Source organism: Aethalodelphis obliquidens, unplaced genomic scaffold, assembly GCF_003676395.1.
Source record: "Aethalodelphis obliquidens isolate GAN/ISIS:26980383/991018 unplaced genomic scaffold, ASM367639v1 scaffold81, whole genome shotgun sequence".
Lineage (NCBI taxonomy): Eukaryota > Metazoa > Chordata > Mammalia > Artiodactyla > Delphinidae > Aethalodelphis > Aethalodelphis obliquidens.
This window is the reverse complement of record NW_020838025.1, coordinates 931,784-954,696: the sequence shown is the minus strand read 5'-3', so window position 1 is coordinate 954,696 and position 22,913 is coordinate 931,784. Positions and strand designations below refer to the sequence as shown.

Here is a 22,913-nt window from a genome sequence, read left to right as displayed (position 1 = left end):
AGTCTAGTGTTCACTCAGTACCGATTTACTGTTACCAAACTGTACACACATCTCACAGTTCTACAAAGTAACCCAGAATACCAAAAAATAGAGTATTTTAAGTTGGATTCAAGACCTACTAAGTCTACTTCTCTTCATCATTAGCCAAGATGGTGCCACCAGAACCTAAGTTTTAGTGAAATCTACATTAAGAAACGTAACCCCTGTGGTATCCAGAATTATGGAAAGGAGAAACGTAGTTAAAGCAAGACCTGACCAAATATTAAACTGTTGCTTACTATTTTAGAATCATTAGTTAAAAAATAAGTCTTAGTATTGTTATTTAAATGCAAAATAAACCATATACACTGTAAACAAAGGCCAACACTGTAGACACATATCAAAGTATCTGAGGTGGCACCAAACTTTGCCTCTGACTTGCATAAGTTTACTCAAAGTTAGTTCTGGATTTCTCATCAAAAAGGACTGAGACAGAGACAAAGACAAAGTATAATATGCTCAACTAATCTCACAAGGCTTTGAGGGTCAACCGGGCTGAATATAAACACATTACAGTTCTATTCCATTTTAATTCCCTTTTCTCCTTGCCCCAACAATTTAAGCAGGAGAGACAGTAAGGCATAACTTTAAAAGAATGTACTCTGCAGCTAGTCAAATTTAGTTTCTTTTTTTTATATTTTGGCCACTCTGTGCAGCTTGTGGGATCTTAGTTCCCTGACCAGGGACTGAACCCGGGCCCCAGAAGTGAAAGCACTGAGTCCTAACGGCTAGACTGCCAGGGAATTCCCTCAAATTTAGTTTCAAATCATCTTGACTCTCTGTTAAGTATGCAACCTTGGGTAAGCTACTTAACTACTCTGAGGCTGTTTCCTCATCTATAAAAATAAGAATAGCACCTACTTCACAAGGTATTATGAGGACTGATGAAGACATGCCAAATACACTACCTGGCACATTGAAGGTATTCCACAGCGGTTGCTAGTTATTACTGTTGTTAGCAAACTGCCACCCTAGCCTGTGATATTACATAAAAGCCGCAGAAGAATCACAAAAAGTTTATAAAATTCAAATCTGTGGTTTGACTTCATTGATGTCACCTTAATTATCTGGTGGAAGCACCAAAAGGCTACATGTCTTCACTATAAGAACAGAGATGATGCCACATTTTTAAAAAACAGGCCCAATTCTCTGTGAGACTAGAGGGTAGATGAATATTCAAATAAAATGAACTGCTAAACATTTATTTTGACTACTCTGTACCTAGCACTATATTAGTTTTCTTTAGAAAACTGTTTCTAAATTCAATGGCTTTGTGATAACTTTCTAAAGTAACAACCATAAATTTTACTCACCAAAATATTCTGAAAATTTCTCAGCATTCAATGTTGCACTCATCAAAACTATTTTCAGGTCAGGTCGATAATTAAGAAGATCTTTAACAACAGTCATTAAAACATCTGACTGTAGATTTCTCTCATGGATTTCATCAAGCACGATATGACTAACACTGGACAAATGCCTAAAGCAGAAGTGTAAAGTTCGTTACTCAGCACAAAATTCAAAAACAGAATCATTTTACTTTTCCATAAATTAATAAAATCCAATTTCCTAATTACATCTTCTGATAACATTTAACTAAATGTCCTGAGTTGAAACATACTCACGGGTCTGACTGAAGCCACTGAAGGATAATTCCTGTCGTACAATATAAGATAGAACCCTGTTTCCTTGGCAACCGACTGTGAATGAAAGATATGAGTTAATTCTTGGTTTTCTTTACTAAAAAATTACTTAAGTACTACAAAAGTTTAAAAGAATATCTTCAATTTAAAAAATTTTTTTCAGTTTTAATGAAAAGCTTCATACTTAAATTTTAGTTACTGGAACCCTTACAATGATACAGTAATGAGACATACTAGCTTCAAGTTCATTATACATTATTTCTGTTATGATACTATGTTAATGATTTCTTTTTAAAAGCAAAAGTGCTACCATTCAGAAAAAGACCAAATATTTAGAGAACTAAACTTCTGTTCAGTGATTAGAAAATCAATTCATTTAAAAAGGTAAATGGAATCTTGACCTGCAGAGAAGGACTAAAGAAATACAGTGGAATGGGATAGGGGGTTAAAGACACAAAACTAAATTCAGTCAGTCAGTGGCTGCATGGTGGTATCAAAATATACAGGAGGTCAACTCCTTTTCAGGGTGAGTGATGGTCTACTAACATATAACCAGGAAAAATGTTATCTTTCTAATCATTCCATAATGTAAAAGACATCTTAAAATGGCAATCCAAATCTGAATTTGGGTTAAAAAAATGATTTTGTGGGTTGCAAGCCTCATATGTTGCAGTTACTTTAAATGTTAATTCTAATAGCAATAATCAGCATAAAAATAGGGGAAAGATCTTTCTTTTGGATCTCTAATTTCAAAGTTTCACTAAAATCTACCTGTAAACAAGTGAACATTCTTTACCTCTGGAGACGAATTTGGTATCCGGTACTATTACCATTGCCACAAGATTCTGCCCTTTCTGCAGCCACTCTCTCTGCAACCTTTAATTAAAATAAAGTACAGTTACAAAGAAAACATCTCCTTTATAGTAAATATCGTGAATGCCTATGAAAATCTGGTTGCTGAAACACTATCCATTAGATTTTCAGAATTAAAAAAATAGAAACAGATATTAAAATCTGAGGTATCTAAAATTGTGTCCCTTAAGAGCTGAAGACTACCTGCTTCTTATGTTTACTTCTCATTTCCTCTGAAATTCTCCCTCATAACTATTTTCAAAGCAACTTTCTATAAATCCTCTCTTTGTCTTTTTTAAAAAAAGTTGGAAATCGTAATCTAAACTTGTAAAACTTGTATATAATTTGAGGGTAAACATACGTTGATACTATTTTTCATTTGTTTCTTTTTCGTAGAGATTGGTAGGCTTAACTTCTAGTTCTTGGTTATGTTCTTAAAGTTATGGCTGCCAAAGATAAGCTCTAGACAGATGAAATCTTATAATCCAACACTGATTTGTAGAACTAAAAGTAACCAACAGTCATCTAGTGACAGAACAGTGATTTATGAGGTTAGAAAATGACATGATTAGTTTTTAAGAAATAATACTTCAGAAGGAAAAGTTTTCAATCGTTCTATCCCATATAAACTGACTTGGACCATTACTTCACTTTCTGCTACTGATTAAACTGCCCATTCAAATACCAACAGATCTTAGAAAAATAAGCAAAGAAATAACCTAATTTGCATTTCTCCTTACTGTCAATATATATACTCATATATTAGTGAAAATGATAAGATTTTTAACTTAAGTCAGGCTATATAACAGTGTTACGACAAAAATGGCTTACTTTTCACCATTCTATGAACCTATGCCATTTCTAGGAATATCGTCCTCCCATAAAGACTGCTGCTTTACTTTTTTAAAAATAGTATCTCTTAGAAACCATAGTTTAAAACGTATATAGTAGCTCCTACAAAACAATGCTATAATTGGTAATGCAGTTCCTGACCAGATTCTGTATTAAATGACTTAGAGATGTAATAAATAGTACTATCATAAAACCAAATACAACCGTAAATCTTCGTAATTTAAATTTACACACAGAATTCCATAACACTGAAATAAATGTACTATATACAATGAATGTTGTAAGAAACCCCAAACATTTTTAAAGAACATGTAACTCATATATTTAACTAGGTCATCTAACTAAACACAAAAAATGTTATTTGTAATAAACATGTACTTATACTTGCTTAATGATAAACCTGAAACAATGCCTTATTTTTTTATGATAAATTCCCTCTTACTGAATTGCATTAAAACGTCAGAAATACAGCTACCGCCACTCAGTGTACTTATATACTGAAAAAAACAATCAGAGAGTGCCGAAAATAGTATTGAATGAATCAGGGAGTAAAATGTAAAGCATCTAATGATGCAGATTATTTGAAGCTCCTAATCAATTCTATAAACATGATCAATTTTTTGTTCTTTTACTTTTATACTGAAAATTGTCTGGATCTTTAATTTATCTTGACTCCTAAACATCTATTATCACTAACAGAGAGAGGTTAATTTTTTGGGCTTTACTACCAAATACTTGTTAACCAAATTTTGCTTTTATAGCAACATATCTTAAACCTAATAAAAAATCACCCCAACCTTCAAAATCAGTAAGTTCTAGCAGGACTACATAGGAGAACAGAAAACAAAGTGGGGAATTTTAGAAAGTGAGAGATTACTTACTGAAATGGCACTAATTCTTCTTGGCTGAGTACAAACTATCCTGCATGCAGATCCTTTTCCTCTTTCAATGTAGTTATCCAAAATGAACTGAGTAACTTGAGTGGTTTTTCCACAACCAGTTTCACCACTTACTACTGTTACCTGATGGTTATCGATCATATTTACCAATTCCTATTTCAAAAGGGAAAATAAGTGAAGAAAATCACATGTTGACTAAGTCTGAAAAGATAGTTACCAAAATCCTACCAAACTGAAGGTAATTGTTTTTAACAAGCATATTAATACTTTTAAAATTCTGTTATATGCAATGCTGGCAGTTTGGATATCTGGATCTACCAGTTTTCAAAAGATAAGAAGCACCAAATTATAAAAAGAACAGAGCCATGGCTCTGTTAATGAAAAACACACTGACAAGAACAAGAAGAGACAGGTTATAAACCCATACATAAGAATTAACATAAATTAAAAAGAATGGTGACATGTGGGGCTACTGAGTACAAGGCAAATCCCCTGATACCTAAAAAACTACTAGGAACATTAAGGATTTATATCATAAATCATAAATATGGCTTTGTCTGCAGGACAAGTTTTGTATACTGTTTTCAAAAACAAGGAAGAGTATAATTTAAGACGACTCCCTTTCAAATAATTAAAATAAAGACAAGTTGTAAATACCTAAATCAAATGACTAAAATTCAGATATCTAGAAAACTGCCTACTTGGGAAAGATCTTCTTTCTTTTAAGGTTTAGATAAACACGAGTATTTTTAAAGTAATATTCACCATACTAACAAAACCATCCCACTACTTCAAAGGGGTGTCATGAGGTATCTTTATCTATGAAACAATCTAACATGAAAACCCACCATTTAAAAATTTCTTATCTATTCTACCACCTCATATATATCAGAACAGGTTCCAAGTTTGAACATTGAAATTACAGGTGGCAAGTACTGAGAAGTAGAATGTGATTCATTCATTCAACAAATATTTACTGGGGGTCTATAGAATGTTAGGCACTGTTCTGAGTCAAGAGGTACATAGTGAACAAAATAGACTCTGTCCTCAAGAACTTACACTGCTAGGAAGGGAAGATACACATGTCAGGTGGTAGTAAGTGCTATAAAAAGGAAAGAAAAATAAAGGAAGGTTGAGAAGTCAGAAGGATAGGAGATTATATTATTCTACACAGGATGATTGTATAAGGAAACATAATAAGTTAATTAAAGCACTGTATTTTCAGCAGTGCCCCAATTTTAATTAAAATATTTGATCTCAAATTAAGAGCAAGGGTTATTTATCCAAAGCAACTTACAAGTGAAAATTCTATTTTTAAACTCATGGACATATAAATATGAGAAAACTTCAGGAAAATTGTTTCAGAACTGTTTTTTTTTTTTTAAGTCCTTCAACAATTCAAAGGAATAAAATGAACTTCCAAGAATATCCTTTAGCGAAAGGTTCATTAATTTATATTTCTTCTTGATATAGAGCTTTAAAAAAATGTATTTAAACATTTTGCAAATCAAATTAAGTAGTGTATATTTATTTTACCTTTTGCATTCCATATGAAGGCAGCTTTTCCCTGAAATGCTGAAATTAAAAAAAAAGTTTTTAATTTTTTTACAAAAGAAATGTAATCAAATTATAATCCTGCTAAACAGAATATATCATAGATACATATGTTAAGAGTGCAAAAGTATTACCTCACAGCTTATGTGAGGTGTCAAGACTTAAAAAAAAGAATTTTTATAAAAAAGAACTAAGGAACTTAGCAATGAGATTATAAGCTGTCTGAGAACAGGGAATGTCTTATTTAGTCTTTGGTAAACACAGGAGAATGACAGGCATCTAGAAAGTGGAAAAATAATGTTTAAAAAAATTTATAACTGAAAGAAAAATATGGCATATTACCAAGGATTAAAAAATTGAGCTCTTAAACACACCTAAATTCTAGACTTGGTTTTGTTACGAGCTGTGCAACCATAGATACGTCACTTAACCTAAGATTCTTTTTCCTCCTCTGTAACAGACATGCGTAATCTCTTGTACAGGGCTGTTGAGAGGTTCAAATGACGTAGTACATGTGAAGCTTTTACAACAGTGCCTGACCAAAAGGAAGACCACTAACTGTTTTTGTTTTGCACATTTCTTCTAACTTTCTCTGAACTAGATCAATTACTCATCTTCAATAATATTTGAGTTCTGTCCTCCATACAAAGCAAACAGAGACAGTAGCTAACTCTTCTTGTTCCTAAGGGTATAAGACAACTAAAATATTCTGAATTAATACATCTTGAAAACTCCTGTCCCCAAATCGTATTTTCACTCAAAAGGCATCAAAAAGCTACACAATTTGGTCCTGGATAACCTCAGCTGATCTGTTCTAATGAGGATATCCAACCTGCAGTGATAGTCAATAGATCCTTTCTTTCCTACAGGAGATGTGATAATCTGCCTTTCTCAAAAATGGCAGTACATATTTGCATATTCAAGACATAGCCCTCAGAATTGCCTCAGTATTTTCTCTTAAAAAAAAAGTGAACGTTTTATTACATCTCTTTCTAGAATATCCATAAAGCATTCAATTTTATGTTTTAACAGGAAAGAACTTTAAAATATCTTGCCTAGCAGGAAAAGAAAATACTGGAAAAACTCAGGAGAATTTCAGAATTTAAAGACACCTCTGTCTTTAAAGTGTTGGTGAACGTAAGCACATCATATAACTTTTGAGGAATTTAATTTTAACATCTGTAAAACGAAAGAGTTGGATTAGATGTTCTAAAAGAAAAAACTTTACAATTCTAACCACCCTTGTCTCTTATGACATCTCACTAAAATGGCCTAGAAATGTTAAACTTAAGTGTGATTTTTTTTTCATCTGCACTACCATTTCTCAGATATTTCTTCTTGTCACCATATATATAAACTATTGTAGATGAGATAGGCTACTTATGTGTAATTCCATTCCCACTACTTTTCCGTACTATAAGGGGGAAAAAAATTCCCAGAGGATGGCTTGTTGAGCAATCTCACTGATTTATATCAGGCAACTACCTCTAACCATAAATACATTTTTATCAAGTGTCAGAAGAGATGACAAGTAAAAATTTTTTCCCCATCTTGCTTTCCATTACCTGCATTTCAATATACCGAAGGTCAGTTTTTTTCTTTTGTAAATCTTCCAATAATTGTTGGTCTAAAGTTACATCTGGTTCATTTTCTTGCAAGAGATATTCAGAATCGCGGTCAATATATTTGTCCCTGATTCTAAATGGCCTCTTTTCTTGATTTATCAAATTTTTTTCCTGATCCTCAACTTTCTTTACTGAGTTTGGTTTGTTCTCAGCAGGAGCTTCAGTCCCATATCTATTTTGACAAAATAAAAAAATGATAAAGATTGAATGAAGAGCCACTCAAGCCCTGAAACAAAATAATATATGTTGTTTAATGATTTCAAAGTCATCAAAATCAAAAGCCTTTATTCCTTTCTCTTAGTAGAGCAATTTGAAAATACTTAGATTCTTATAATGAACTCAGTTTTTTTTCCACCCTACAAATAAGACACTGCCAGACAGGTTATTCCTTGTGGTAGTTAAGAAAATAAAAATCCACCCAATAGTAATTCCTCCATTGCAAAGACTCACAGTGTTTCTCTTTATCAAGTTTTCTGAGCCATGTTTTATTTCACAACTTTATTTTCCTGCCACCCTTTCTGAGCTATAAGTGGGATGCTACATTACACAGTCCCAGAGAAACTACTTCTAATTTGCCCCTGATGATACAGTTCCTATGATTTTCCTAAAACAGCAGTAATTTAACTTCTTACAGATCTCCTCCACAAGAAAATTCCGGAAATACAAAGATGATGGGTAGGAAGAACTAAGTAATAACTTCATCAACATCCTATATAGACAATTCCTACCATTTAGATCTCCTGTGGGAATAAATATGCCACCTAAATTTTTAAATATTTCACCAAATTTGCTCAATCTACATAAGAAAAAAGATTACTTTGAGGCTAAATTTCACTTATAGAAGAGCCTAAAGATGTTATTTTTATTATCTTTTTTTTCCGGCCAGTGCTCTGAAAGAAGTGTCACTCTTTGTTCATCTTTAAAAGAATACTTTTTGTTTTACCCGTGATCTTCAGGAGCAAACCAGGATATTTGTGCTTCCGAATCTTTATCATTCTTAGCCTGCACAGAATGTAGCAGCTGCACAATTTGTTCTTCTCGACGTTCATCCATATGTACCACAGCTCTCTATTTTGTGCAAAGAAAAAGCATCCTCATCAGGGTGAGAAAGCGTGTGCAAAATTATTTGACGACTAAAACAATAAAGGCAAAGTAACATGCATTCAACAAACATATATAAAAGAAAGTTAAAGTCACCCCACACTTGCTCTCTAGACCCTTTTCTACTATATGTCTATAAAATTAGCTTTACTATTACTGGCAAAGAAATCATATTTACATCACTTATTAAAACTTTGGTTCCCTTACTTCCTACCCTTGCATAATACTAATTGTTACAATCTTTTCCTTATCTTAAATTTTAAAAGATACTCACAATTAAACTTATTAAAACCCAAATGTTCTGGTAAAAACAAAAGTTAAAAACTGCAAATACTATTTTGGCTGCAACGAGCATTTTAAGAGCATTTAATCTCTTACATTATGAGGAGGAGTAAATTAGGAAGTAAGAAGGCTGAGCTCAGAGGGAATAAATAAAATGATCAGTGCTCATGAAAATAATATTCCAAATGATGCAGTTACCTCAGAGAATGAGATTTACTTAAAAAGAGACACCAGAGAAAATATGAGTTAGATTGTTTTCTTAGTATAGAATACATGGAAGAGAAAATATGAGGTACACTGTACACAGTAAGAATAAGAACTTTTAAAGACTGCCCTTTTATAATTGCAAATTATGATTAGCTAAATTATAAGTAAACACAGTAAGTAAAAAAGAAGAGTGCATAGATTTTTTTTCCCCAGGTGTGCAGACAGGAAAGATGGCCAAGTTATTGAATGAAAAAAGCCAGATGCAGAAAACACGTGCAACGGGATATTGCTTTCACTACTATTAATTTTTAAAAAGGTTATTCTCTTTTCATATTCTATGCCTTTTGCAGTATTTCTTCAAGATATAATTCTGGCACATAGTACATACCCCTGAGAAGTCTATCAAATGCATGGATGTATCTAGCTTTTTGAATGAGCATATATGACTTTTGTGTTAAACCATTTTTCTCTTTAAAGAAGTAAAACACACACAAAAAGAATACACCTAGATCTCCAGGGAATTCCATAAGACTTCTGCTAATAAATTATTAAAGGATTTACTAAAACCATCATTATGCTCATACACTTAAAAAGTCCAATACAGCAAAACTCCAGCTGATAAGAAAGCATTAGGAAATTACAAACTGCAGCAAAACCGATTTACTGACAGACACAAAAGTCCAAAATTGTAAGTCACAAAGAGAAAAACAGATCAATATGATACAAAAAGACTTTTTTTCAACACCCGTGTGGCTGACAGGGTTTTGGTGCTCCAGCCAGGTATGAGGCCTGTGCCTGAGGTGGGAGAGCCAAGTTCAAGACACTGGTCCACTAGAGACCTCCCAGCTTCACGTAATATCAAACAGCAAAAGCTCTCCCAGAGATCTCCATCTCAACTCTTAAGACCCAGCTCCACCCAACGACCAGCAAGCTACAGTGCTGGACACCCTATGCCAAACATTTAGCAAAACAGGAACACAAACCCACCCATTGGCAGAGAGGCTGCCTAAAATCATAAAGAGGTAACAGACACCCCAAAACACACCACCGTACATGGACCTGCCACCAGAAAGACAAGATCCAGCCTCATTCACCAGAACACAGGCACTAGGCACCTCCACCAGGAAGCCTACACAACCCACTGAACCAACCTTAGCCACTGGGGACAGACACCAAAAACAATGGGAACTATGAACCTGCAGCCTGCGAATAGGAGACCCCAAACACAGTAAGTTAAGCAAAACAAGAAGACAGAGAAACACACAGCAGATGAAGGAGCAAGGTAAAAACCCACCAGACCAAAAAAATGAAGAGGAAATACTCTACCTGAAAAAGAGTTCAGAGTAATGAGAGTAAAGATGATACAAAATCTTGGCAACAGAGCAAAGAAAATACAAGAAACGTTTAACAAGGACCCGGAAGAACTAAAGCCCAAACAAACGATGAACACAATAAATGAAATTAAAAATTCTCTAGAAGGAATCCACAGTAGAATAACTGAGGCAGAAAAATGGATAAGTTACCTGGAAGATAAAATGGTGGAAATAACTACTGCAGAGCAGAAAAAAGAAAAAAGAATGAAAAGAACTAAGGACAGTCTCAGAGACCTCTGGGACAACATTAAACTCACCAACATTTGAATTATAGGGGTTCCAGAAGAAGAAGAGAAAAAGAAAGGGACTGAGAAAATATTTGAAGAGATTATAGTTGAAAACTTCCTTAATATGGGAAAAGAAATAGACAATCAAGTCCAGGAAGCACAGAGAGTCCTACACAGGATAAATCCAAGGAGAAACACGCCAAGACACATATTAATCAAACTATCAAAAATTAAATTCAAAGAAAAAATATTAAAAGCAGCAAGAGAAAAGCAAAAAATAACATACAAGGGAATCCCCGTAAGGTTAACAGCTGATTATTTCAACAGAAACTCTGCAGGCCAGAAGGGAGTGGCAGGACATATTTAAAGTGATGAAAGGGAAAAACCTACAACCAAGATTTCTCTACCCAGAAAGTATCTCATTCAGATTCTACAGAGAAATTAAAACCTTTACAGACAAGCTAAGAGAATTCAGCACCACCAAACCAGCTCCACAACAAATGCTAGAGGAACTTCTCGAGGCAGGAAACACAGGAGAAGGAAAAGACCTACAATAAGAAACCCAAAACAATTAAGAAAATGGTAATAGGAACATACATGTCGATAATTACCTTAAATGTAAATGGATTAAACGGTCCAACCAAAAGACACAGACTGGCTGAATGGATACAAAAACAAGACCTGTATATATGCTGTCTACAAGAGACCCACTTCAGACCTAGCGACACATACAGACTGAAAGTGAGGGGATAGAAAAACATTTTCCATGCAAATGGGAATCAAAAGAAAGCTGGAGTAGCAGTTCTCATATCAGACAAAATAGACTTTAAAATAAAGACTATTGCAAGAGACAAAGAAGGACACTACATAATGATCAAGGGATCAATCCAAGAAGAAAATATAACAATTGTAAATATTTATGCACCCAACATAGGAGCACCTCAATACATAAGGCAAATGCTAACAGACATAAAAGGAGAAATCGACAGTAACACAATCACAGAAGGGGACTTTACTAATGGACAGATCATCCAAAATGAAAATAAATAAGGAAACACAAGCTTTAAATGATACATTAAACAAGATGATACATTAAACAAGATGGACTTAATTGATATGTATAGGACATTCCATCCAAAATAAACAACAGAATAGACTTTCAACAGACATTCTATCCAAAAAACAACAGAATACACTTTCTTCTCAAGTGCTCATGGAACATTCTCCAGGATAAATCATATCTTGGGTCACAAATCAAGCCTCGGTAAATTTAGAAAAATGAAATCGTATTAAGTATTTTTTCTGACCACAATGCTATGAGACTAGATATCAATTACAGGAAAAAATCTGTAAAAAATACAAACACATGGAGAGTAAACAATACACTACTTAACAACCAAGAAATCACTGAAGAAATCAAGGAGGAAATCAAAAAATACCTACAAACAAATGACAATGAAAACACAACGACCCAGCATTGGGGACCTTGAAGATGGCGGAAGAGTAAGACGCGGAGATCCCCTTCCTCCCCACAGATACACCAGAAATACATCTACACGTGGAACAACTCCTACAGAACACGTACTGAAGGCTGGCAGAAGACCTCAGACCTCCCAAAAGGCAAGAAACTCCCCACGTACCTGGGTAGGGCAAAAGAAGAAAAGAAAAAAGAAAAAAAAAACAGAGACAAAAGAATAGGGACGGCACCTGCACCAGGTGGAGGGAGCTGTGAAGGAGGAAAAGTTTCCACACACTAGGAAGCCCCTTCGCGGGCGGAGACTGCGGGAGGCGGAGGGGGGAGCTTCGAAGCCGTGGAGGAGTGCACAGCAACGGGTGCGGAGGGCAAAGCGGGGAGATTCCCGCACAGAAGATCGGTGCCGACGGGCACTCACCAGCCCAAGAGGCTTGTCTGCTCACCCGCCGAGGCGGGCGGGGCTGCGAGCTGAGGCTCTGAGGCTCGGGTTTCGGTTTTGGACGGAGCGCAGGGAGAGGACTGGGGTTGGCGGCTTGAACATAGCCTGAAGGGGTTGGTGCACCACGGCTAGCCGGGAGGAAGTCCGGGGAAAAGTCTGCACCTGCCGAAGAGGCAAGAAACTTTTTCTTCCCTCTTTGTTTCCTGGTGCGTGAGGAGAGGGGTTTAAGAACACTGCTTAAAGGAACTCTAGAGACGGGCACGAGCCGCGGCTAAAAGCGCAAACCCCAGAGACGGGCACGAGCCGCGGCTAAAAGCGCGGACCCCAGAGACGGGCGCGAGCCGCGGCTAAAAGCGCGGACCCCAGAGACGGGCAGGAGATGCTAAGGCTGCTGCTGCCGCCACCAAGGGGCCTGTGTGCGAGCACAGGTCACCTTCCACACCCCTCTTCCGCGGAGCCTGTGCAGCCCGCCACTGCCACGTTCCCGGGATCCAGGGACAACTTCCCCGGGAGAATGCACGGCACGGCGCGCCTCAGGCTGCTGCAACGTCACGCTGGCCTCTGCCGCCGCAGGCCCGCCCCGCACGCCGTGCCCCTCCCGCCCCGCCGGCCTGAGTGCGCCAGAGCCCCCGAATCAGCGGCTCCTTTAACCCCGTCCTGTCTGAGCAAAAAACAGACGCCCTCCAGCGAACTACACGCAGAGGCAGGGCCAGATCCAAAGCTGAGCCCCTGTGAGCTGTGAGAACAAAAAAGAGAAAGGGAAGTCTCTCCCAGCAGCCTCAGAAGCAGTGGATTAAAGCTCCACAATCAACTTGATATACCCTGCATCTGTGGAATACCTGAATAGACAACCAATCATCCCAAATTAAGGAAGTGGACTTTAGGAGCAAGATCTGTGATTTTTTTCCCTATTTCTCTTTTTGTGAATGTGTATGTGTATGCTTCTGTGTGAGATCTTGTCTGTATAGTCTTGCTTCCACCATTTGTCCTAGGGTTCTATCCGTCCATGGTTTTTTTTAAATTTTTTTTCTTAATTTTAGTAACGTTACTATACTTTACCTTCATTCTTTCTTTCTTTCTTTCCTTCCTTCCTTCCCTCCTTTAGACAACGAATCATCCGAAATTGAGGAGGTGGTCTCTGACAGCAAGATTTATTATTTTTCCCCCTTTACCTCTTTTAGTGAGGGTGTATGTGTATGCTTCTGTGTAAGATTTTGTCTGTATAGCTTTGCTTCCAACATTTGTCCTAAGGTTCTATCCGTCCCTTTTTTTTTTCTAAAAAAGAATTTTTTAATTCAATAACTTTATTATACTTTATTTTATTTTTACTGTATCTTTTCTTTCCCTCCTTCCTTCCTTCCTCCCTCCCTCCCTCCTTTCTTTCCTTCTTTGCTTCTTTCTTTCTTTCTTCCTTCCTTCCTTCCCTTCTTTCTTTCCTCATACTTCTACCAATTCCCTCTACTTTTTCTCCCTTTTATTCTGAGCCGTGTGGATGAAAGGCTCTTGGTGCTGCAGCCAGGAGTCAGGGCTCTGCCTCTGAGGTAGGACAGCCAACTTCAGGACACTGGTCAACAAGAGACCTCCCAGCTCCACATAATATCAAACGGCGAAAATCTCCCAGACCTCCATCTTAACACCAGCACCCAGCTTCACTCAACGACCAGCAAGCCACAGTGCTGGACAACCTATGGCAAACAACTAGCAAAACAGGAACACAACCCCACCCATTAGCGGAGAGGCTGCCTAAAATCATAATAAGGCCACAGACACCCCAAAACACACCACCAGACGTGAACCTGCCCACTAGAGAGACAAGATCCAGCCTCATCCGCCACAACACAGGCACTAGTCCCCTCCACCAGGAAGCCTACACAACCCACTGAACCAACCTTAGCCACTGGAGACAGACATCTAAAACAGCGGGAACTTCGAACCTGCAGTCTGCAAAAAGGAGACCCCAAGCACAGTAAGATAAGCAAAATGAGAAGACAGAAAAACACACAGCAGATAAAAGAGCAAGATAAAAATGCACCAGACCTAACAAATGAAGAGGAAATAGCCAGTCTACCTGAAAAAGAATTCAGAATAATGATAGTAAGGATAATCCGAAATCTTGGAAATAGAATGGACAAAATGCAAGAAACAGTTAACAAGGACCTAGAAGAAATAAAGATGAAACAAGCAATGATGAACAACACAATAAATGAAATTAAAAGTACTCTAGATGGGATCAATAGCAGAATAACTGAGGCAGAAGAACGGATAAGTGACCTGGAAGATAAAATAGTGGAAATAACTACTGCAGAGCAGAATAAAGAAAAAAGAATGAAAAGAACTGAGGACAGTCTCAGAGACCTCTGGGACAACATTAAACACACCAACATTCGAATTATAGGGGTTCCAGAAGAAGAAGAGAAAAAGAAAGGGACTGAGAAAATATTTGAAAAGATTATAGTTGAAAACCTCCCTAATATGGGAAAGGAAATAGTTAATCAAGTCCAGGAAGCACAGAAAGTCCCATACAGGATAAATACAAGGAGAAATACGCCAAGACACATATTAATCAAACTGTCAAAAATTAAATACAAAGAAAGCATATTAAAAGCAGCAAGAGAAAAACAACAAATAACACATAAGGGAATCCCCATAAGGTTAACAGCTGATCTTTCAGTAGAAACTCTGCAAGCCAAAAGGGACTGGCCGGACATACTGAAAGTGATGAAGGAGAAAAACCTGAAACCAAGACTACTCTACCCAGCAAGGATCTCATTCAGATTTGATGGAGAAATTAAAACCTTTACAGACAAGCAAAAGCTGAGTGAGTTCAGCACCACCAAACCAGCTTTACAACAAATGCTAAAGGATCTTCTCTAGGCAAGAAACACAAGAGAAGGAAAAGACCTATAATAACGAACCCAAAACAATTTAGAAAATGGGAATAGAAACATACATATCAATAATTACCTTAAATGTAAATGGACTAAATGCTCCCACCAAAAGACACAGATTAGCTGAATGGATACAAAAACAAGATCCTTATATATGCTGTCTACAAGAGACCCACTTCAGACCTAGAGACACATACAGACTGAAAGTAAGGGGATGGAAAAAGATATTCCATGCAAATGGAAACCAAAAGAAAGCTGCAGTAGCAATTCTCATATCAAACAAAATAGACTTTAAAATAAGGACTATTAAAAGAGACAAAAAAGGACACTACATAACGATCAAGGGATCAATCCAAGAAGAAGATATAACAATTGTAAATATTTATGCACCCAACATAGGAGCACCTCAATACATAAGGCAAATACTAACAGCCATTAAAGGGGAAATTGACAGTAACACATTCATAGTAGGGGACTTAAACACCCCACTTTCACCAATGGACAGATCATCCAAAATGAAAATAAATAAGGAAACACAAGCTTTAAATGATACATTAAACAAGATGGACTTAATTGATATTTATAGGACACTCCATCCAAAAACAACAGAATACACATTTTTCTCAAGTGCTCATGGAACATTCTCCAGGATAGATCATATCTTGGGTCACAAATCAAGCCTTGGTAAATTTAAGAAAATTGAAATTGTATCAAGTATCTTTTCTGACCACAACACCATGAGACTAGATATCAATTACAGGAAAAGATCTGTAAAAAATACAAACACATGGAGGCTAAACAATACACTACTTAATAATGAAGTGATCACTGAAGAAATCAAAGAGGAAATCAAAAAATACCTAGAAACAAATGACAATGGAGACACAACAACCCAAAACCTGTGGGATGCAGCAAAAGCAGTTCTAAGAGGGAAGTTTATAGCAATACAAGCCCACCTTAAGAAGCAGGAAACATCTCGAATAAACAACCTAACCTTGCACCTCAAGCAATTAGAGAAAGAAGAACAAAAAAACCCCAAAGCTAGCAGAAGGAAAGAAATCATAAAAATCAGATCAGAAATAAATGAAAAAGAAATGAAGGAAACGATAGCAAAGATCAATAAAACTAAAAGCTGCTTCTTTGAGAAGATAAACAAAATAGATAAACCATTAGCCAGACTCATCAAGAAAAAAAGGGAGAAGACTCAAATCAATAGAATTAGAAATGAAAAAGGAGAGGTAACAACTGACACCGCAGAAATAAAAAAGATCATGAGAGATTACTACGAGCAACTCTATGCCAATAAAATGGACAATCTGGAAGAAATGGACAAATTCTTAGAAATGCACAACCTGCCAAGACTGAATCAGGAAGAAACAGAAAATATGAACAGACCAATCACAAGCACTGAAATTGAAACTGTGATTAAAAATCTTCCAACAAACAAAAGCCCAGGACCAGATGTCTTCACAGGCGAATTCTATCAAACATTTAGAGAAGAGCTAACACCTATCCTTCTCAAACTCTTCCAAAATATAGCAGAGGGAGGAACACTCCCAAACTCCTTCTACAAGGCCACCATCACCTTGATATCAAAACCAGACAAGGATGTCACAAAGAAAGAAAACTACAGGCCAATATCACTGATGTACATTGATGCAAAAATCCTCAACAAAATACTAGCAAACAGAATCCAACAGCACATTAAACGGATCATACACCATGATCAAGTGGGGTTTATTCCAGGAATGCAAGGATTCTTCAATATATGCAAATCTATCAATGTGATACACCATATTAACAAATTGAAGGAGAAAAACCATATGATCATCTCAATAGATGCAGAGAAAGCTTTTGACAAAATTCAATACCCATTTATGATAAAAAGCCTGCAGAAAGTAGGCATAGAGGGAACTTTCCTCAACATAATAAAGGCCATATATGACAAGCCCACAGCAAACATCATCCTCAATGGTGAAAAACTGAAAGCATTTCCACTAAGATCAGGAACAAGACAAGGTTGCCCACTCTCACCACTCTTATTCAACATAGTTTTGGAAGTTTTAGCCACAGCAATCAGAGAAGAAAAGGAAATAAAAGGAATCCAAATCGGAAAAGAAGAAGTAAAGCTGTCACTGTTTGCAGATGACATGATCCTATACATAGAGAATCCTAAAGATGCTACCAGAAAACTACTAGAGCTAATCAATGAATTTGGTAAAGTGGCAGGATACAAAATTAATGCACAGAAATCTCTGGCATTCCTATATACTAATGATGAAAAATCTGAAAGTGAAATAAAGAAAACACTCCCATTTACCATTGCAACAAAAAGAATAAAATATCTAGGAATAAACCTACCTAAGAAGACAAAAGAGCTGTATGCAGAAAATTATAAGACACTGATGAAAGAAATTAAAGATGATACAAATAGATGGAGAGATATACCATGTTCTTGGATTGGAAGAATCAACATTGTGAAAATGACTATACTACCCAAAGCAATCTATAGATTCAATGCAATCCCTATCAAACTACCACTGGCATTTTTCACAGAACTAGAAAAAAAAATTTTGCAATTTGTATGGAAACACAAAAGACCTCGAATAGCCAAAGCAATCTTGAGAACGAAGAAAGGAACTGGAGGAATCAGGCTCCCTCACTTCAGACTATACTACAAAGCTACAGTTATCAAGACTGTATGGTACTGGCACAAAAACAGAAAGATAGATCAATGGAACAGGATAGAAAGCCCAGAGATAAACCCACGCACATATGGACACCTTATCTTTGATAAAGGTGCCAGGAATGTACAATGGAGAAAGGACAGCCTCTTCAATAAGTGGTGCTGGTAAAACTGGACAGGTACTTTTAAAAGTATGAGATTAGATCACTCCCTAACACCATACACAAAAATAAGCTTAAAATGGATTAAAGACCTAAATGTAAGGCCAGACACTATCAAACTCTTAGAGGAAAACATAAGCAGAACACTCTATGACATAAATCACAGCAAGATCCTTTCTGACCCACCTCCTAGAGTAATGGAAATAAAAACAAAAATAAATAAATGGAACCTAATGAAACTTCAAAGTTTTTGCACAGCAAAGGAAACCATAAACAAGACCAAAACACAACCCTCAGAATGGGAGAAATTATTTGCAAATGAAGCAACTGACAAAGGATTAATCTCCAAAATTTACAAGCAGCTCATGCAGCTCAATAACAAAAAAACAAACAACCCAATCCAAAAATGAGCAGAAGACCTAAATAGACATTTCTCCAAAGAAGATATACAGACTGCCAACAAACACATGAAAGAATGCTCAACATCATTAATCATTAGAGAAATGCAAATCAAAACTACAATGAGATAGCATCTCACACCAGTCAGAATGGATATCATCAAAAAATCTAGAAACAATAAATGCTGGAGAGGGTGTGGAGAAAAGGGAACACTCTTGCACTGCTGGTGGGAATGTGAATTGGTTCAGCCACTATGGAGAACAGTATGGAGGTTCCTTAAAAAACTACAAATAGAACTACCATATGACCCAGCAATCCCACTACTGGGCATATACCCTGAGAAAACCATAATTCAAAAAGAGTCATGTACCAAAATGTTCATTGCAGCTCTATTTACAATAGCCCGGAGATGGAAACAACCTAAGTGCCCATCATCGGATGAATGGATAAAGAAGATGTGGCACATATATACAATGGAATATTACTCAGCCATACAAAGAAACGAAATTGAGCTATTTGTAATGAGGTGGATAGACCTAGAGTCTATCATACAGAGTGAAGTAAGTCAGAAAGAGAAAGACAAATACCGTATGCTAACACATATATATGGAATTTAAGAAAAAAAAATGTCATGAAGAACCTAGGGGTAAGGCAGGAATAAAGACGCAGACCTCCTAGAGAACGGACTTGAGGTTATGCGGAGGGGGAAGGGTGAGCTGTGACAGGGCGAGAGAGAGTCATGGACATATACACACTAACAAACGTAGTAAGGTAGATAGCTAGTGGGAAGCAGCCGCATGGCACAGGGATATTGGCTTGGTGCTTTGTGACAGCCTGGAGGGGTGGGATAGGGAGGGTGGGAGGGAGGGAGACGCAAGAGGGAAGACATATGGGAACATATGTATATGTATAACTGATTCACTTTGCTATAAAGCAGAAAGTAACACCCCATTGTAAAGCAATTATACCCCAATAAAGATGTTAAAAAAAAAAAAACAAAAAAACCCACAATGACCCAAAATCTACGGGATGCAGCAAAAGCAGTTCTAAGAGGGAAGTTTACAGCAATACAATCCAACCTTAAGAAACAAGAAACATCTCTATTTATATAAACTACCTAACTTACACCTAAAGCAATTAGAGAAAAAAGAACAAAAAACCCCCATAGTCAGCAGAAGGAAAGAAATCATAAAGATTAGATCAGAAATAAATGAAAAAGAAACGAAGGAAACAATAGCAAAGATCAATAAAACTAAAAGCTGCTTCTTTGAGAAGATAAACACAACTGATAAACCATTAACCAGACTCATCAAGAAAAAAAGGGAGAAGACTCAAATCAATAGAATTAGAAATGAAAAAGGAAAAGTAACAACTGACACTGCAGAAATACAAAGAATCATGAGAGATTACTACAAGCAACTCTATGCCAATAAAATGGACAACCTGGAAGAAATGGACAAATTCTTAGAAAGACACAACCTTCCAAGACTGAACCACGAAGAAACAGAAAATATAAAAAGACCAATCCCAAGCACTGAAATTGAGACTGTGATTAAAAATCTTCCAACAAAGGCCCAGGACCAGATGGCTTCACAAGTGAATTCTATCAAACATTTAGAGAAGAGCTAACACCTATCCTTCTCAAACTCTTCCAAACTACAGCAGAGGGAGGAACACTCCCAAACTCATCCTACAAAGCCACCAACACCCTGATACCAAAACCAGACAAAAATGTCACAAAGAAAGAAAACTACAGGCCAATATCACCAATGAACATTGATGCAAAAATCCTCAACAAAATACTAGCAAACAGAATCCAACAGCACATTAAAAGGATCATACACCATGATCAAGTGGGGTTTATCCCAGGAATGCAAGGATTCTTCAATATACGCAAATCCATCAATGTGATACACCACATTAACAAACTGAAGAATAAAAACCATATGATCATCTCAATAGATGCAGAAAAAGCTTTCGACAAAATTCAACACCGATTTATGATAAAAAACCCTCTAGGAAGTAGGCACAGAGGGAACTTACCTCAACATAATAAAGGTCATGCATGACAAATCCATAGCCAACATCGTCCTCAATGGTGAAAAACTGAAACCATTTCCACTAAGAACAGGAACCAGACAACATTGCCCACTCTCACCACTATTGTTCAACATAGTTTTGGAAGTTTTAGCCACAGCAATCAGAGAAGAAGAAGAAATAAAAGGAATCCAAATCGGAAAAGAAGAAGTAAAGCTGTCACTCTTTGCAGATGACATGATACTATACATAGAGAACTCAAAGATGCTACCAGGAAACTACTAGAGCTAATCAATGAATTTGGTAAAGCATTAGGATACAAAATTAATGCACAGAAATCTCTTGTGTTCCTATGCACTAATGATGAAAAATCTGAAAGTGAAATTAAGGGAACACTCCCATTTACCATCGCAACAAAAAGAATAAAATACCTAGGAATAAACCTACCTAAGGAGACAAAAGACCTATATGAAGAAAACTATAAGACACTGACAAAAGAAATTAAATACAGATAGAGAGATATACCGTGTTCTTTGACTGGAAGAATAAACATTGTGATAATGACTATACTACCCAAAGCAATCTACAGATTCAATGCAATCCCTATCAAACTAACAATGGCATTTTTCACAGAACTAGAACAAATATTTCACAATTTGTATGGAAACACAAAAGACCCCAAATAGCCAAAGCAATCTTGAGAAAGAAAAACGGAGCTGGAGGAATCAGGCTCCCTGACTTCAGACTATACTACAAAGCTACAGTAATCAAGACAGTATGGTACTGGCACAAAAACAGAAATATAGATCAATGGAACAGGACAGAAAGCCCAGAGATAAACCCACACACATATGGTCACCTTATTTTTGATAAAGGAGGCAAGCATATACAATGAAGATATACAGCCTCTTCAATAAGTGGTGCTGGGAAAACTGGACAGCTACATGTAAAAGAATGAAATTAGAAAACTCCCTAACACCATACACAAAAATAAACTCAAAATGGATTAAAGACCTAAATGCAAGGCCAGACACTATCAAACTCTTAGAGGAAAACATAGGCAGAATACTCTGACATAAATCACAGCAAGATCCTTTTTGACCCACCTCCTAGAAAACTGGAAATAAAAACAAAAATAAAGAAATGGGACCTAATGAAACTTAAAAGCTTTTGCACAGCAAAGGAAACCATAAACAAGGCGAAAAGACAACCTGCAGAATGGGAGAAAATATTTGCAAATGAAGCAACTGACAAAGGATTAATCTCCAAAATTTACAAACAGCTCATGCAGCTCAATAACAAAAAAAGAAACAACCCAATTCAAAAATGGGCAGAACACCTAAACAGACATTTCTCCAATGAAGATACACAGATCGCCAACAAACATACGGAAGAATGCTCAACATCATTAATTATTAGAGAAATGCAAATCAAAACTATAATGAGATATCACCTCACACCAGTCAGAATGGCCATCATCAAAAAATCTAGAAACAATAAATGCTGGAGAGGGTGTAGAGAAAAGGGAACCCTCTTGCACTGTTGGTGGGAATGTACATTGATACAGCCACTATGGAGAACAGTATGGAGGTTCCTTAAAAAACTAAAACTAGAACTACCATACGACCCAGCAATCCCACTACTGGGCATATACCCTGAGAAAACCATAATTCAAAAAGTCATGTACCACAATGTTCATTGCAGCTCTATTTACAATAGCCAGGACATGGAAGCAATCTAAACGTCCACAGACAGATGAATGGATAAAGAAGATGTGGCACCTATATACGATAGAATATTACTCAGACATAAAAAGAAACGAAACTGAGTTATTTGTAGTGAGGTGGATGGACCTAGAATCTGTCATACAGAGTGAAGTAAGTCAGAAAGAGAAAAACAAATACCGTATGCTAACACATATATACGGAATCTAAAGAAAAAAAATGGTTCTGAAGAACCTAGGGACAGGACAGGAATAAAGACACAGATGTACACAATGGACTTGAGGACATGGGGAGGGGGAAGGGTAAGCTGGGATGAAGTGAGAGAGTGGCATGGACTTATATATAGTACCAAATGTAAAATAGCTAGCTAGTGGGAAGCAGCTGCACAGCACAGAGAGATCAGCTAGCTGGGTGCTTTGTGACCACCTAGAGGGGTGGGATAGGGAGGGTG

General features: G+C 36.7%; 1 protein-coding gene across 2 annotated transcripts in view; it reads right to left on the bottom strand.

The window, feature by feature from the left end:
* Positions 1-22,913, bottom strand: part of DHX36 (DEAH-box helicase 36) — a 59,941-nt gene that overhangs the window by 27,882 nt on the left and 9,146 nt on the right. For both annotated transcript variants that reach the window (XM_027092785.1, XM_027092786.1), the window contains 7 exons: positions 8,408-8,532; positions 7,405-7,636; positions 5,822-5,860; positions 4,268-4,438; positions 2,479-2,558; positions 1,665-1,739; positions 1,353-1,519 (listed from right to left, as the gene is read on the bottom strand). In XM_027092785.1, the coding sequence (XP_026948586.1) occupies positions 1,353-1,519; positions 1,665-1,739; positions 2,479-2,558; positions 4,268-4,438; positions 5,822-5,860; positions 7,405-7,636; positions 8,408-8,532 (889 nt within the window). The remainder of the gene's footprint in view (positions 1-1,352; positions 1,520-1,664; positions 1,740-2,478; positions 2,559-4,267; positions 4,439-5,821; positions 5,861-7,404; positions 7,637-8,407; positions 8,533-22,913) is intronic.